The sequence below is a fragment of the Carassius gibelio genome, chromosome A3, assembly GCF_023724105.1.
Source record: "Carassius gibelio isolate Cgi1373 ecotype wild population from Czech Republic chromosome A3, carGib1.2-hapl.c, whole genome shotgun sequence".
In the NCBI taxonomy this organism is placed as follows: Eukaryota; Metazoa; Chordata; class Actinopteri; order Cypriniformes; family Cyprinidae; genus Carassius; species Carassius gibelio.
The window spans coordinates 16576483-16593655 of record NC_068373.1 but is presented as its reverse complement, the minus strand read 5'-3'; the positions used below and the strand labels follow the sequence as shown (position 1 = coordinate 16593655).

General features: G+C 36.7%; 1 protein-coding gene across 1 annotated transcript in view; it reads left to right on the top strand.

The window, feature by feature from the left end:
- LOC127949209 (SH3 and multiple ankyrin repeat domains protein 1-like) overlaps window positions 1-17173 on the top strand; it is a 95353-nt gene that overhangs the window by 21499 nt on the left and 56681 nt on the right. Inside the window, exon 2 of the mRNA XM_052546234.1 lies at window positions 11818-12351. Coding sequence (XP_052402194.1) covers window positions 11869-12351 — 483 coding nt within the window. The 5' untranslated portion in view covers window positions 11818-11868. The remainder of the gene's footprint in view (window positions 1-11817; window positions 12352-17173) is intronic.

Below are 17173 nucleotides of genomic sequence, written 5' to 3'. Positions count from 1 at the left end.
ATTCTCTCTCTCCATCTCTTTGAAACACACTCTGTATGTGGGCCGCTGCTCTGTGTAAGAATCTCACGCTCTCCTTATAGAACCACAGGTCACTGCTGATTGATGTTGATTGTGTGAATAGAATATAAATCAGTCCACTTTAATGAAGGCATGATGCTGAGGTGTTTCAAGAGACTAGTGGCCCACGAAATCTTCTTCTTTCAAGCTCTCCTTCTTTCTTCTTTTCAATCCGCTTGACATGCCACAATTTTACTAATCTCATACGTGAATATATTTAAGGGTGTGAGCTTTTTCAAAATTGTGAGATTCTGACTCAAAACAGCGTCTTTTGTGGGAGCACGGAATTAAAGAACTGGCTCCTTATCAGTTCATAAATTGAATTGGAATTTGGATTTGAATGACAAAAGGAGGAAGTTTCTGAATCGCACACAGTAAATTAACACACCAATTTATTCTCCAGTGTTCTTCTGTCCTTGGTGACTAAAGTTAATATATTAAATATAATTTAATATACACTATCGTTCAAAAGTTTGGGGTTGGTAGGATTTTTAAAATATTTTTTCAAAAGATGAATCTTGTTATTATTTTATCAAAAATACAAGAAAGGGTAATATAGTGAAGTATTAGTACAATTTACAATTTACAACTGTTTATTTAAATCTATCTATCTATCTATCTATCTATCTATCTATCTATCTATCTATCTATCTATCTATCTATCTATCTATCTATCTATCTATCTATCTATCTATCTATCTATCTATCTGTCAGTTATAAATGTTACACAACCCTGGTTTACTGACATTTAAGTAAAAAAAAAATCTGTTAGAAATGTCAGAAAGAGAGAGGGTCGTTGCAGTTGAATGAGTTATATTCTCTGCTCTATCTGAGATATTTTACAGATCTTGTAATATTTTCTGAACGTCATTTGAAAATGAAAGCCGTTTTGGAGAAGACAGTCTGAGCGGGATCTAAGATCTTAATTAGCCCCATGGTGGAGAGTTGTCGACTCAGAGGGGGAGTTTGATTTGTAGCCTCCCCTAAGGTGCATGTATGTGGAAGTACAGCTGTTTTCAGCTCTCTAGTGTGATTTCTGTTATATAACCAGACCAGAATCTTAGAGTACACAGTAGAGATTTGAGCTTTTGGCTCAGTTTTTTGCTCTTTTGCTGTGGGAATATGTTTCTATACAAATGTGACCTTGTGTGGTGTCTTTTGACGTGCCTGTGTAATGATGGGTATTTGATTCAGTGACATAATTGGAAATTCCTAACACTTTAAATTAAGAAAAAATGCAATGAATGAAATAGAGCTAGGTCACTTTTATTACCCACATCATAAAATATGTTGCGTTAGTTATTGTTTTATGTGCTCCCGTGTAAAGATGGCTGATGGAGAGAGGGAATTAGGATGACTTTCTTCTGTTATGTGGAGGAGATTGCAAAATAACTCTCTGAGGACTGAAACTCTCTGAGGGGCCGAGATTGTGTCTTAGTTGGTTGATTGACGTGTGCAAGGACACACAAGATTGTGAGGTCAAAAAAGCCAGAAGTGAGTAATTCTGCACTCACTTCAGTGATTCTGTCCTACCTGTCCGGCCTCTTGTACACGGAGCATTAGCCTGTGGATGGGCATGTACCTATGCGTTTGTGTGTATGTATCAGAGAGAAATTGGCCGCTCCAGTTTCATGGTGTAAAAGTGGGGCGGTCTGTTCCTTGGAAGTTTCCCAGTATAATGTCCTGGGGGCCGAGATACTGAAAATATCTATCTATATAGATGCTTTGTCCTACATTAAAGTGAGGGTGAAAGAGAGAGAGGGCAGAACACCTGAGAGTGTGCAAACGACAGAGAGTGATAAGAGAGAAAAGCCATTTTAGGGATGGACAGCAGCTGGGAGACCAGCAAACAAGCCTAAGTTGTTTATTTATTTTAGCAGGGTTCACACAGACTTTTAGAAATGTCTATTTGTTTTTTATTGGGAGACAATTGCTGTTTCACAAAGTTTCAACACTGTAAAAAACAACAATAAAAAGCAACGTGGTACATTGAAGTTTGAAAAACCTTTCAGCGACACATCTTTGTGAGTGACCTGAATTTACTCATTCATTAATATACATGTTTTGTTTTGTCAATAATTTATTTTCAATGCTATAGATGTCTTGTGCAGAAAATCAACACCAGTTAATGATTTTATATCATTCTTAAAGAATTTTCATTTTTGGATGGACTATCACTTTAAGGCCCCGTTTACACTTAGTGTGTTTTTGTTTTAAAACAGCGTTTTAGAATGAAAACGATTCTCGTCTACACTGGCGTCTCCGCTGCGTTTCAGAAACGATCTTTGTTTATATTACACAACTTAAAACACGTCACGCGACCATTCATGTAGGTACAGCCATATGAATAGGTAGATTACCTATTATCTAGATGGCATCTAAGTGCTTGGGGCGATCGAATGGGAAATCTATCTATACATCTTTGTCTACAACAATGCGCATGATGTTAATGATTACACAGCCTCCAAGGATATGCAGAGCGAATATCAGCAGTTATACGCCATCGTTTTCAAAAGTCTCCATTTTGGTCCATTTACACTGAAATGCATACTAAAGCATTTTCAAAAGTATCAGTTTTCGAGGGTCGAAAACACCGGAGTAGTGTAAATGATAGACGTAACCATAGCAAAAGTTATGCGTTTTTAAATCGAAACTGCACTAGTGTAAACGGGGCCTAACATGAACTCTGAAATCATTACTGCAGTCATTGAGATCTTGCAAGGTAAAGGAAGGTCTCATAGACCTTAATCAGATTAGATGCCTTATTGATTTTAACATGGATGAAAATAAGGCTGTAAAGGATAGATTTACATTGTTTGCAGTGGCACGTATTATATAAAGGTCCTAGACCCTGTCATTTTCACAAAGTTTTGTCTACTGAATGTTGTTGTCAAATAACAGTACAATCCACGTAATGCACTGTAATCTCTCACAGCCTCATTTTCATTCCTGTCAAAAAAATTCAAATGGTGCTAAAGTCTAAAATGATGAGACGAATTGTGTAAAAAGGTAAGCTCTGACCATCACATTATGACAAGAACAACAAAATAAATCAGCTATCAGCAACACATTAATCCAATAAATGTAGCCGCTTAATTTATTCGTGCTACAGTGCATCCTGGGAGCTCACAAATCCTTATCAAATCATCAACATGGTAAATATGAAATTGTTTGTCTAGACAAATCTGTTAGGCTAGTAGGGCAACATTAAGGGGAATATTGTTACTCTAACCTGTGTTTTATGTAGATTTAAAACTGAAAGGCAAAAACTGAACGGCAAATAAACTAAAAATAACACAATAAGGCAAGATTAGACTGTAAAAAACCTGAGGTGCCACATCCGAAACCTTGATACTGAGTAATCGCTAAAAAGGCACCGTAAACCTGAAGCTCATTAAAATTTTGTTGAATTATGAAAGTGGAAGTTCGCTTGGACAGGGTAAATGAGAGAAGGGACTCATTTTGAGGATAACAAAAAAGGAAGAGATGAGGAGAGATACTGTTATCTTGCACTTGTTATCACTCGGTGTTTCCTTCTTGCCCTACAGAGTTCATCAATCACTTCCTTTGTCTTGATTCATCTCTCCTCCTGGGCTGATGATTAATTGAGATTTGCTCAGTTCATTGTGTGCTCTGACATTCTTCATGTCCTATCCAACTATGTCCTTAAAGGAAAAGTTAAAAATAAAAAATCTACTTACTCACCTTCACATCATTCCAAACCCATATGCAGCATTTTTTATGCAAAAAAAAAAAAAAAAAACATATTCATATTAAATGAAAAATTCAACCTATTTTGTAAATGCATTTTAAAGATTTTATTGTGAACAAAACATCCATGCTTATGTTTTATGTTTTCATTTTATTTTGATCTTATAATTTTTAGTCAAAATGTCATAAGTCTATCTTCTTGTGAAAGGACACTTTACTCTTCAGACTTCTAAAACTCCCACATCTTTCTTCCAGTCGTCCATAAGCTCACATTCATTTTTGGGTGCAATGCCCACATCTCAAAATCAAATAAACCACTGATTCATAGAATGGTCCTTGTCTCAGACTTTTGTCTTTGTTGATAATCTTTCATTTCATCAAAACATTGAAGGAAAAGTTCACTCAGAAATGTAAAATGATTTTCCTCTCTGTTGCTCCAAAACCATTGGAGTGATTATAGTTACCAGTGGTTTTCAAGCAATGAAAAAGACAAAAAATATTTGTAATATGATAATATTTCCTTTCTGGATATAATTGCAGAGTAAATTGATGCCTCAAGGAATATGAAATTTATCAATGAATAAAGATTTAATTCTCATCTGTTCCTCATACAAAAACCTATCATATAGTTTCAAAATATTTAAAATATAGCACAAGGTTTGTCTGAACTACATTTCTGATCATTTTAAGGATTTTCTTTTTTTTTTTTTTTTAGGTTTTGGAGCTTTACAGTTTTTAAATCATCTTATTTTGAAGAAAGAAAGTCATACAGGTTTGAAGCGACATAAGGTTGAGTAAAATATAACAAAATTCAGATTTTAAAATGAACTCTCCTTTTAATGTCTATTTAGTTGATTTTTCGTTCCTAATTTTCTCTATTTGACCCTCTCTTACATATTTCCCTGCCATCATGCACCTCTTCCCACATGTGGGTTCAGATCCTCAGTGTTCTGCTTTTTAATCTATCTGTTCAATTCACATTTCTCTCCTCTCCCCTGAATCCAGAACCTGCCGAGACTAATCCCTCTCTATCAGCATCCTGTCCTTCCTCTTTTTCTGTCTTTCATTCAGTTTCCCACCACAGCTCTCTCCACCCTTCTCCTATTGCCTTCTATCTCAGCTCGCTCCCGCTTCCCCTCATCTCCATTCCCCCTCATCTGTGATTAGTCAGCACAAAAATTTATTCTTTGTTCTTCAGCCAGTTTTTTTTTTTTTTTACTCTTTCCTTTTTTCCTTATCCATCTTTTCAAGTTTTCTGTCAGCTACTCTCAGCTGAAGGTTGCTGTTTGTTTCTCCTCTTTTCTTTCCAGCCTCCTCTGTTACTTATACTCTCAGTACTTTCATGTTGTTTTTGTCACTTTCATTGCTCTGTTGAACAGGGATTCTCTGGGTAACCAGTAGCATGGATATGGTTAGAATCTCTGCCTAAACCTGCACACCATCTGTAGTTCTGTTTCATGGTTGTAGGGTGCCTTTAATGATAAAGGATGACTTTAAGACAGCACAATTTCACAGAGCTTGCCAAAGGGGCATTAGTTTGATCTTTGGTTGTAAATAAGAGGGCTTTGTGCTTCATTTATTGTATTTCTTACATATTACCCTCTCTTCCCACTCCACTTCTCTCAGCCATTGTCATTTATTTTCTCTGACAGCCATATTATTTATTTTACAGCCCTTTAATGTTCCTATCACATATTTTCTGTCAGTTTTTCACCCTTTTTTATCCCTCTGGTATAATCCATATCTTCTCAATTAGCTGTTCCTCCTCTTTCTGTCCCTCATTCATTAACTCTTCTCCGTTTTTGTATTCTCTGATTTATGCAGTCACTATTCACTGTAAATGCGTCTTTACTTAACCAAGTTAAGGCTGCTATGAGGAGGAGTCTTGACAATGTAGAATTATACACTTTATTTTACAGCAGTGCTGATATTTCGTCCAACAGCACGACTTTTCACTGTTCATGTCAGTCCAGTGGTCTGTGATGTCAGTCTGTGGTGGGGATGTGATTGCCCTAATTAAAAAGGAGATGTCAACCTTTGCATCTGTATCATTTTTGAAAGCCACATGTGCCGCGTAAACCAATCGCATTGGCATAAGTTCTTTGAAAAGAATCCCACATGTTATTAAATTGTCTGTGCCTTATCCTATAAACATTTTTAACACTATTTCTTTAAAGTAGACTTAAAAGTTTATGCACATTTTTAGGAGACTAGCACCAAGGTATTAGGCCACTATATATGAATTGTTGTCTTTGAACTAATCTATAGAGTAAATGAATCAACAACTTATAAAAATAAATTCTCTTGTCGCCACCTACTGGCATAGTGATGCAACATGCTTTGGAATCATAAGATTTTTTTAAATGTTTTTGAAAGCAGATTCTTTAAAGGTGCAGTGTGTAAATTCTAGCGGCATCTAGCGGTGAGGTTGTGAATTGCAACCAACGGCTCAGTTCCCCACTCACCAAGCTACGGCCGACACAGGTAAAGATGTTGTCGGTAAAGACATCAGAGAGCAATGAGATTTCTTTACAAAGGCAAATCAAGGAATTATATTTACTTAATTGTTCAATAAATTGATGGTATTGCGAATGTGAATGTACTTGTTCATCATTGTGTCAGTTTTTTTATTCGCAAGAACAACAAATTTACAAAACGCGCTCTGTAGAGCAGTTTGTCCATTTAGGGCTACTGTACAAACATGGTGGTGACTGTAAGGGGACCTACGTTATATGTAGATAGAAACAGCTCAATCTGAAGTAATAGAAAAATAACAGTTCATTAAGTAAGTTCTTTTTAATCATCTGAAAACATTTTTGTAAATATTACACATTGCACCTTTAATACAAGGATCACTTGACACTGAAAACTGGAGTAACGGCAGCTGAATATACATTTAAAAACAAAAGAGTTATTTAAATCAGTTAAAATATTTAATTATATAATTTATTTACTGTATATGTGATCAAATAAATACAGCTTTGGTGATTCCAAACTTGATTCCAAATAATGTAAAATTATTGACTGGTAGAGTATGTATTCAGTGTGAGCATATTTGCCATCGATTTCTAATCATGTTGCATTGCTGTGCCAGATGGCAATAAGTAATTTTTATTAAGAGTTGAGTTGATTCAGTTAATTCAGTTGATTCATTCAAAATGTATTCATTTGAAAATCACAATTACTGTGTGTTATTTGGAGACATGCAATGTTTGTTCTGTTGTGGCTTCCTTTTGGAATATTTTCTTTGGCAGAGCAATAACGGATCAAGTCATTGGCAATATACTATGCCTAAAATGTAAGAACTATTTTTGGTTCCACAAAGAACCATTCAGTCAAAGGTTCTTCATAGAACCATCTCTTTCTTACATTTGTATAATCCGAAAAACCTTCTTTCACCACAAAGAACCTTTTGTGAAATAGAAAGGGTTCTTCACATGTTCTTTATGGAACAATTTAGACAAAAAGGTTCTTATATGGCATCGGGAAGCACCTTTATTTTTAAGAGTGTGGTGTAAAAAAATATCACACAATTGTGCTGTTGGTCTTCTTGAAAAACGACTAAATTGTACATATTGCTTCAGATACAGTTTCCCTGCGACTTTGCAATGCGAGTGCCTTTTCAGACTATATAAATAGCAGAAATCTTGAATAGCAGAAAACTGAGTCATGGTCGTGCATAATGCTGCTTTCCAGACAACTCGAAATTCAGATTTTTTTCCCACCTCCCATTTGGAAATAATGTATAGAACACTGCTTGAAAGTTGGACATCCGACCTGTGAACTTGGGACAGATGGATCAAGTTACCTTATGTCAAATTTAAAAACCTTACATATTAAGCTTGTAAAATGATACTTTCATTTTTTGCTTTTCGTCAGCTGTTTTAGCAAGCATTTTATGTAATTTTTCTGTTTAGCCAAAGAAACACGAAATGCTGTCGTTGTGTCATGGTGACATCATGAGGTCATATATTAATGTGACGTGTGATTAACTGGAACTCACTGAGGCTTGAAGTGGGACATTTAATCTTTCCCGCAACCGACCTCTGGATTGCAAAACAAGCACACATTAACCTCTGAGAACATAAAAAGCAATCTGCTTTGTAATTGCAAAGTACACACACACACACACACACACACACACACAGTTGACTTTTCTGTTCATAAAAACATTTAAGCTTTAAATTACTGATGATCAACAACCCGAGGGTCAGAATATTGCATTGAACTTAAAGGGAAGTCCTTAAGACAGTACTAAGATACTCTTTCAAGAAGTCTGTTCCCCTGACTTCACAACAAATCCACAGCCTCACAGCTATTATATTTGTGTGCTTTGTTGAAGATGCAAATTGGGTGTAATTGTATTTGGCACATTGTCAACTTTGATAGCAACGCTCTGTATATTTTATATGGTGTTTTTTTAATTAAATAACTGAAACTCTTCATGCAGCTAAGATGTTCTAGGGCAATTTTCCTATTGTTTTGAATAGTTTGCTTCTGTGCTGAGGATATGGGCATGTGAAACAAAGGAATTATGGTGCAGAACCCTCAGGAAAAGCTTCTGAATTAAGTGTCTGCAGAGACATTAACACCCATTGCCCTCCAGTACAAAGTCAATAACCCTGGTGGCGGGCAAGCAATGATGTCTTGTTCAGTGCTTCAGTCGCTTCCTGTCTCACTGAGGTAAAACAGCGTTTCTAATGAAAATTCAGTTAAGGTGATGGCAAACGTGGTAGAATGAATGGCATGCTTCAGAAAAGAAAAAGATAATGGTTGATAATTGCTGGTAATTATACTAAAGTAGAAATATGCAAAATAGACGAACTGTCACTTGTGATCTCAGGATGTTGGACTATGGCAGGGGTTTTCAAGCTGGGGTGCCATGAGGGCATTCTGGGGGAAATTTCATAGAGAAAATTAGCAAAATGTATTTTTGTGGCTGTGAAAGTGAATATGTTCAATATATTTTCTAATAATTTTTAGATTAAAGCTGCGGTAGGGAACTTTTGACGCTCTAGCGGTTAATAAACAGAACTGCTTGCGTCTTGCGGAAGAACATTGTAGCCGGAACTACTTCTTTCTGTTTATGTCTATGAAGAATCACAAAGGTACTGGGTTACTCTGCCGCGGTACCCCCGAAGCAATCTAAAATAGTCTGAATATAAACACTTATTATAGGTGCTCCCTAGTGATTCAGGACAAGCTAAAAACACGGTTTGGGACATGGATTCATGGCGTACTCGCTTATTATATACATTTTTCTACATTTTGAACACAAACAAAGTTACGGACCGCAGCTCTGATTGGTTGTTTCTTAACGGGAGCGATGTATTTCTGCAAATGGCAATAGGACCACTGGGAGGAGCCAGAGGAGCTTGATTTTTTTTCACAGATTATCTGTCTCATATTCTACTGTCAGGACATAATGACAGGTTTAATAAATATGTAAAAAATATTTTTTTTTTTTACAAAAGTTCCCTACTGCACCTTTAACCGATTATCTAAATAATAATTTGTTGCAGCCCTCTATATATATATATATATATATATATATATATATATATATATATATATATATATATTATGTGTCAATTCTTTGAAAGCTGAATAAATAAGCTTTCCATTTATGTATTTTGTTAGGATCTGACAATATTTGGCCGAGATACAACTATTAGAAAATCTGAAATCTGAGGGTGCAAAAAATCAAAATACTGAGAAAATCACCTTTAAAGTTGTATGAATTAATTCTTAGCAATGCATATTACTAATCAAAAAGGTACATTGGGAAATGTACAAAATATCTTCATGGAACATGATCTTTACTTAATAATTTGAGTGACCTTGGTATCAAAAATTTGGAAAACTCTGCTCTATGGTCTGTGTATGGAGTGAGAGATTTGATTTTATGAGTAATAGTGAACATTTTCAGATATGACAGCTGATTTGCACAACAACGAGACACATTGTCATAAGATATCCTCCACATCTAAAGTGTGTGCACAGCATCTGAGCCACACAGCAGCTGGGTGTGAGTGGCACTACAGAGAAGTATTTTGTTCCCTCTGCTAAACACAGTAATCCTATTTTGAAGAGGTCTGTTTGAAGGGGAGACACTCTTAGTCCCTGATAGTGCTGGGCTATAGTGGTTTTGTTACTGATCTGGGACATATGAGGAGTTACAACACTGTGTTGAGTGCTGATTGTGTGTGTGTGTGTGTGTGTGTGTGTGTGTGTGCACAGGGATGACTGCAAGAGTCCCGTCTGTGCTGTAATACAAGAGGTGCATGAGTTTGTGTTTGTAGAGAGACAGAGCCGAGGGAAGCCAAACGTCTTCTTTCTGCTGTAATACAAGCAGTTCATGAGTGGCTGTACATTGACAGTTCACTCTCGTCGTTGTAAGGAGTGTGTTCGTTTTGCATAAGGGCAAGTGGGACATGTGGGGTTGGTGGTAATCTGTGAATGAGAATTGGCTTCTTGCCGAGGGGCTGTTCCCACGGAGACTGTTCTTGCGTTCAGAACTAGCTAGACGGTGTGCAGTGGAATTGGAACATGATGTTGATGTCTTGACAATTTGATCTGTTCTTAAAGGAATAGTTCGTAGAAACTATGATAGAAATAGTTAATAATAGAAATGTAAATACTGTATGATTCTTTTTCATGTTTTTCACATGGCAGTGTGTCATTGTTTACTTTCATTTTTAATAAGGCTCCCAAGAACATCGGAAAAAAAATAAAAAAATAAAATGCATGCGCCTCTGATCCTTTTCTAAGTGTTCCTGTTTTGGTGAAGAGTAACATTTAAGCAATAAAAGATAAATCTCAATTATAATTTTTTGTGTGTTATTAAAAAAGAAAAGTAAACAGTAAAAAACAATATTTAGCAGTTTTGTCAGGTACAGGTAAATCAGAAATATATACAGTTTTTAAGCATCTTTATATAATGAATGTTTTTTTCTTTTCTTTTTTTTTTTTTTTTGTTGCTAGTTTTAAATGTTTCTTAAAGGGGTGGTTGACTGGTTTGTATCTAGGCTTGATTGTGTTTATGGGGTGCAGTCCAACATGTGTTAATGCTTAATTTTTTAAAAAACACATTATTTTTTCACATAATTTACCTTTATTCCACACCGATCTGTCCCTTCTCTGTCAAACACCTTGATTATTTCCCGTTATTATTAAGCCCCTCCCTCTGAAATACGCGATGGGCTGAGATTGGTCAGCTTCTCTGAAGCAGCACAACATGGCCTTGCCCCCTTTGTTGCTTGTTCCTGGGGGAGGGGTTTATCTGGGTTAGTGAACCAAAGGACCTCGGAAGAAGCTTGTTGTAGTCCCTTACCAGACATTTTTGTAGGCATTAAACTGCCAGAATTTTCATTTGCATTGAACTTTCAGCACTGCAACTTTGCAGATATTGTTTATGCTTAAACAGCAACATTACACACCAACTAACGTTAAAAACGTGAAATCACAATCAGCCACCCCTTTAAAGTAAGTTGCTAACTGGACTGAACTGTGGAGCTGGTGCACAGGGTGATGATGATTTTTAATCAATTAAAATTTTTGGGAGAACATTTCCTTTAAGTGACTTCACATTGGATGTAGTATTATTGTATCTGTTTTTTTGTGTTTTTCTTTGTGAACATGCACTAAGTGTATTTAACCACTGCGACATGTCTCACTGAAGTCCCCTGCAATGAGTGCCATGTTTTGGAGACATTGTGTCAAGTTAAAAGAAGTTCATCTTGATTATGTTCCATTCCACTGACTTTCAAACATAATGCTTGTGGCGCGAGACGCTTAAAAAACTGCAAGACATGTTGTGACTGTCAAAGGTGTCACTCTGGTGTGTGTTTAAAAATGGCATGCATGCAAGACCATCTTACATGGACGGCCTGTTGCAACTTGGTGTGAGCTGCTGAGTGATGTGGGATTGTTTCTTATTTTATATTCTCTCAAACTCCTATACTTCTGTTCTCTCAGTCTGCCCTCTCCTCCTCTCATCATCCACCTCTCGCTATTTCTCATGCTTACACTCCTCTTCTCTTTTCACAGTGTGTCTCTGGGGATGATGCCGATGCCGCTGGTGCCACTCTCCCTGTCGCCATGACGATGCCGCTCAGCCCCCTCTCCAGCGACGAGGAGCACCAAAGGATGCTGGGAAACAGTCAACACCTTTATCCAGGGGCGGAAGAGGAAGAGGAGGAGGAGGAAGAGGAAATGGATGATGACGGCGTGGGCGAGGAAGGCGAGGAGGAGAATGGAGAGCTGGAGTTGGATGACGAAGAGGATGTGGACGATGAAGATGACATCAGGCGAGGACCAGGGCGTTTGAGAGGAGGCAGGGAAGAGGGGCACAGGCAAAAAGGCACAATGGCTGGACGACTTCCAGGAGACAGGCCGCTACGTCCCGGCAACCCAGGCCACACGGCCAACCCATATTCGTCCAACCCTGGACCCACCCACCAAACGCAGACTAATCAGCAACAGCAGCGGAAGCTACGAGAGCGAAGCTCAAGCAACGCACCTGACGACACACACATAGCTATGATGGTATTTCGGATTGGCATTCCTGATATCAAACAGACGGTTAGTCTCACACACACACAAACCCACACCTGTTTTCCAGTCACCCATTCATGGACTATGCATACCGTCTTTTGCTAACCCTGCCTGGTTGAGCCCACAGCATAGTGAACTGCCCTAAAGTGGGACACTTAAGGTTTCGTGTTTGTAGCTCCCCCATAAATACATGAATGCCAGTGAAACTCTGGGTTACCAAGAGTGGCTGTGGTGTCATGTGAACGAAATCACATCATCTCTCAAATAATGTTTAATGTTTTGGTTACACATCGCAATATGTCACAGAAATCTGAAAATCAAAAAATGTCCCACATTAGGGCAATTCTCCCCACATACTGTATATTCCAGGCAGTCAGAGCGCAGCCAAAACACCATTCAAAAAATCCATTAGGCGAATAATTTTTCGCGAAGTATACAAATCTAAAAAGGGGGCCACGAATGAATTACACAGACTTGAAAAAGCTGTTCTCAAACTTTCTATGCCATCTCAGACAGTATGGGGCATGTGTTCTGCTATTGCAGGTCAGAACTTGCTTTCCACACACTCAACAAACACATATTTAGTGCTGCCGCTGCCACTACAAAGCAGAAAGTGTCATTAGCACTTTTAATAAGTTTACATACATTTCAAAAGTTGGGTTTCAGTCAGTTTAACGGGCCGTTCACAGGTCGTGCCTAAAAACTTGTGGCAAACACTAGGCCCGACGCTTTCTGTTTTTTTTTTTTCATGCACTCCGGAGGCATTTGTCATTGCTAAGCAACCATGACCTGTGCTCTCCATGAAGATGTGGAAATTTTAGCAAAGGATACATGGATTTGCACCACTAAAAATCTCTTGCAGTAGCTCTGCTAAATTTATTTAAAAATGGCTATCCATATACAGCTATGATCAGCAGTTCCTTCATCTTGGTCGAGCTTTAAATGTTGTTACAGGAAAGGATGAAGCTGATTTGTTGGTTCTTGCAAAATGACCCATGGTGCCCATTGTTTTTACAGTTGGTCTCACTCTCAGCATTGTGCGCATACTCCAAAAAATGAGAAGTGTTGTGCAGTATACGTTCATCAAAGAGTAATGAAAAAACAATCATGGTTTCCACCCCCCACCCCCCACCCCACCTAAAAAAAGAAAGAAAAAATAAATAACGGCACAAATGTTTTCAACATTGATAATAATGATAAATTTTACTTTTTGGAAATCAAATCAGCAAATTAAAATTATTTCTGAAGGATCATTTGACACTGAAGGCTGGAGTATTGATGCTGAAAATTCAGCTTTTCCATCACAAGAATAAATTACATTTGAAAATATATAAAAATAGAGTTAAAACTCTGTTTTAATAATAGATCACAGTTGTTATTACTTGATCAAATAAATGCAACCTGGATAAGCATAAGAGACTTCTTTCAAAAACAGATGTGCAAACGTCTGCAAAATATATATTTTTTCTAGAAAAAGCAAAAAGAAAGCAAAAAAGAGAGACAAGGGAAAAACAACAAGAGAAAGCAAGTACAGGGACTCTACTGTATGACTTTCAAACAAAAACAGACTCAAGGTGACCTCAACGGAGAGAAATTGGGAGGAGGGGGGCGTGGGATTAAAGTATCCCCATAAAAAGCGTAAAAAGCATCACGTGTGATGGTGTTAAAGTGAAGCTCTTTATCACAAGACTGATTAAGAGGTTCAGTGGTTTCAGGAATGAAATAACCACTGCTGTAATCCGTTTATTGTACACCACAAATTAAACCAGGCACTTTTAATTAAAGCCACTGTGGACATGTTTGCCAAACGGGATGGAGATGACAGCGCTGCTTCCTCCCAAACCAGAAACAAATGACAGCATCTAGTACTCTGCAGTATCTGTCTACAGTTATTCTTCATTCCTTTGAATGACACTACTGAGGTTTACTTTCCCATCATGCTCCCTGGCCCATCCTATTGCTGTGGGCAGTGGCAGAAGATTAATGATTCATGAATAATATGATTATGTTGATAATTGATTTAAAATGGTAGACCTGGGCCCAGAGTGTTCTTTCAGTGAAGTCAAACTAAAGGCAGTTTTGCTGCCTCGCTGCCCAGTCAACCAGTTACTCCACGGAGAGTATTGATTACCTTCAAAGGCACCGTAATTTAATTAATACCAGTGTTATTTTAGTATTGTTACGTATATATTCTGTTATAGTTTTCATTGATATTTTGAATTGGCCTTTAGGATTATATTTTTAGTGGTCATTTTAATTTTAACTTAAATTTGAGTAATTTTGTTGTGTGCTTTTGTCATTTGTTGTAAATTTTGTAATTAAATAATGTAAATTATTTCAGTTTTATATTTAGTTTTAAGCAATTTTAGTGTTTAAACTTCCAGGCAACAATTTTTTTTTTTTTTTTTTTTTTTTTTTATCTTATATTTATATTTTATTTTATTTCAGTTTTATTTAGATTAACTGAAGAAATTTTAGAAGGCAAATATTTTAGCGACTTTCTAAGTAATTTATAATTTAACTAATTGTTTTTCCCCTATAAAAATTATCCTGCCATCTACAGAATAATTTGTTTCAATCACTCAGTCAAACCATTTTTATTCTTGCAACCAACTGGCAGATCACATGCACACAGGATTGTGGGATATCTGCATTCAAATATTGACCAGATGGAGGCATTTTTGTAGAATGGGTGTTAATCAAACACTGGATTTGGACACGCCTGATGAGGGAGCATACAGAAAGTTTTACGTTATCTTTTTTTATTCTCAGTGTTTCTTAAAAACCAAACTGTATCTGCTATTATTTTTTTACTCTTGTAATATGGGATTGTATAATGAATGTAGGTGTGCAAATGTGCATTAGTGTGTGTGTTCGTGAGGGGGATGTTTGTGTGCGAGTGGAAGAGAGGGACAATGAGTGTTATTTTCTTTGTTGCAGTTATCCAAAACTGCCTGTTTAGTCCAACAAGCCACTAGCAAATTGTAATTAGTGTATGATTGGTTGATAGATGAAACAGGATGGCAGTGGAACACCTGGAGGTTATCTGAGCTGCATCGAAACATTCTGCCAAATGTTTTCCTTGTGATTTTAGCCCATCTGCAACACCTGCCAATGCAAAAAATGATAAGGAGTCGAATTCTGCAACCAACTTTTAGCAGTAATTCTGTTTAGCATTATTTTAATTATATTTAAATTAAAATGTATTCTGTCTTCTTTTCTATCTTCTTTTATATGTTGTTGATGTTATTATGAATGAATCATCCGTGCATGTTTCATTTTTTGTAATTGTTTTGACCTTCTTCATGAGAGTGTCATAACTCAGTCTTCTGTTAAAAAGTAAGTCATCTCTCTGATGATGTATTCCAGTCTCCTTCAGTCGTTTAGTCTGCTCAAACCCTGCCATTTTCTATATACATGACCTCAAATTCAGATCACTCTCCATCCAAATGAAAACAATGTATTGAACAAAGTCCTTTCCCTACATTTTTTCTTTTTCGATAATCTGTTTCACCTGGACATATGTCATAATATGGAATAAAAGATATTTTGTTACATTGCAACTAGTTGGTCATTAATTCTCTGTATACATTAAAGAAAGCAGTCAGGGATGGAAAGCTGTCAATGCTATTTTATTTCAAATACCTACAATAAGGTTCGTCTGACTTTCAGATTCTCTTTTATGTCTTTCTGTTTTGCCTTAAACCATGTTCTTTTATGTCTCTCTCTCTCTCTCTTTCTGCTTTTTCTGTGTGGAGTAATATGTCTGCATAATCCCAGTACATTAGGCCTGCTCTACATACCAGCTAATTCACCCTCAATAAACTGCAATTGCTCGATAATTGTGGTTTAATGAGCTCGAGGAGAGACAGTAGGTGTGCAAACACAACCGAACAAATGTAGGGATGCGAGAATGCCCACTCACCCTGTTATGCACTAAATGCTTTTGGATGCAGATTTGTCATCGGACATCAAGCGGCAACCCAAAACAGAACTAGAATTGGATATCATAGTGATCAATGTTTGAAATCAAACATTAAAGATTCATTAACTGCATGCTAAATGATTAAAGTGCCCCTATTATTGATTTTTGCATTGTGTAACACAGCTCTAAGAGAATGAAAACGTCCTGCAAAGTTTTAAATCTGAAAGTGCACCGTGTATAAAGATATTGTCTCTCAAAATCTGAATCTGAATCATTGAAAACAAGTAAAAAAAAAATTCAGATATCTTGATAAATAGAGAGTTCAAAAGAACATTTATTCAAAATAGAAATCTTTTGTAACAATGTAAGTATTTACTGTCACTTTTGATCTATTTATTGCATCTTTGCCGAATAAATGTTAAATTCTTTAATTCTCTCTCCACTGGCTATTTTTATTTATTCATTCATTTATTTATCTATCTATTTTATTTTTAACTCAAGTATGGAACTCAAAGTATGAACATTTGGTTTGATTTATGCTTTATAAAAAAAACTTTTGCCAATGTCAAAAACATTAAGAAAACATTTTTCTAGTGGAAGAGGAAGATTATTGAAAATGACAAGTATGTGTAATTGTGAAGACTAGATGCGAGTGGTGACGAAAATGGCAATGTAAAGAGAGAGAAAGAGAGAGACAGAGAGAGAGAGAGAGAGAGAGAGAGAGAGAGGAGGAGGAGGCAGTGAAGGTTATTTCCCTATAGATCTCATTAAAATCTACTAATCCCCGCTGCTCTTGCCCTGCAGAAATGGGCCTGAGGGAGCTACTGCAATGAGAGAGAGACACATGAATGGTTACATGAAACATTGTACCAGTCAAACATGAGTAAACACTTTAGTAAGACAACACCACATAACGTTTGCATA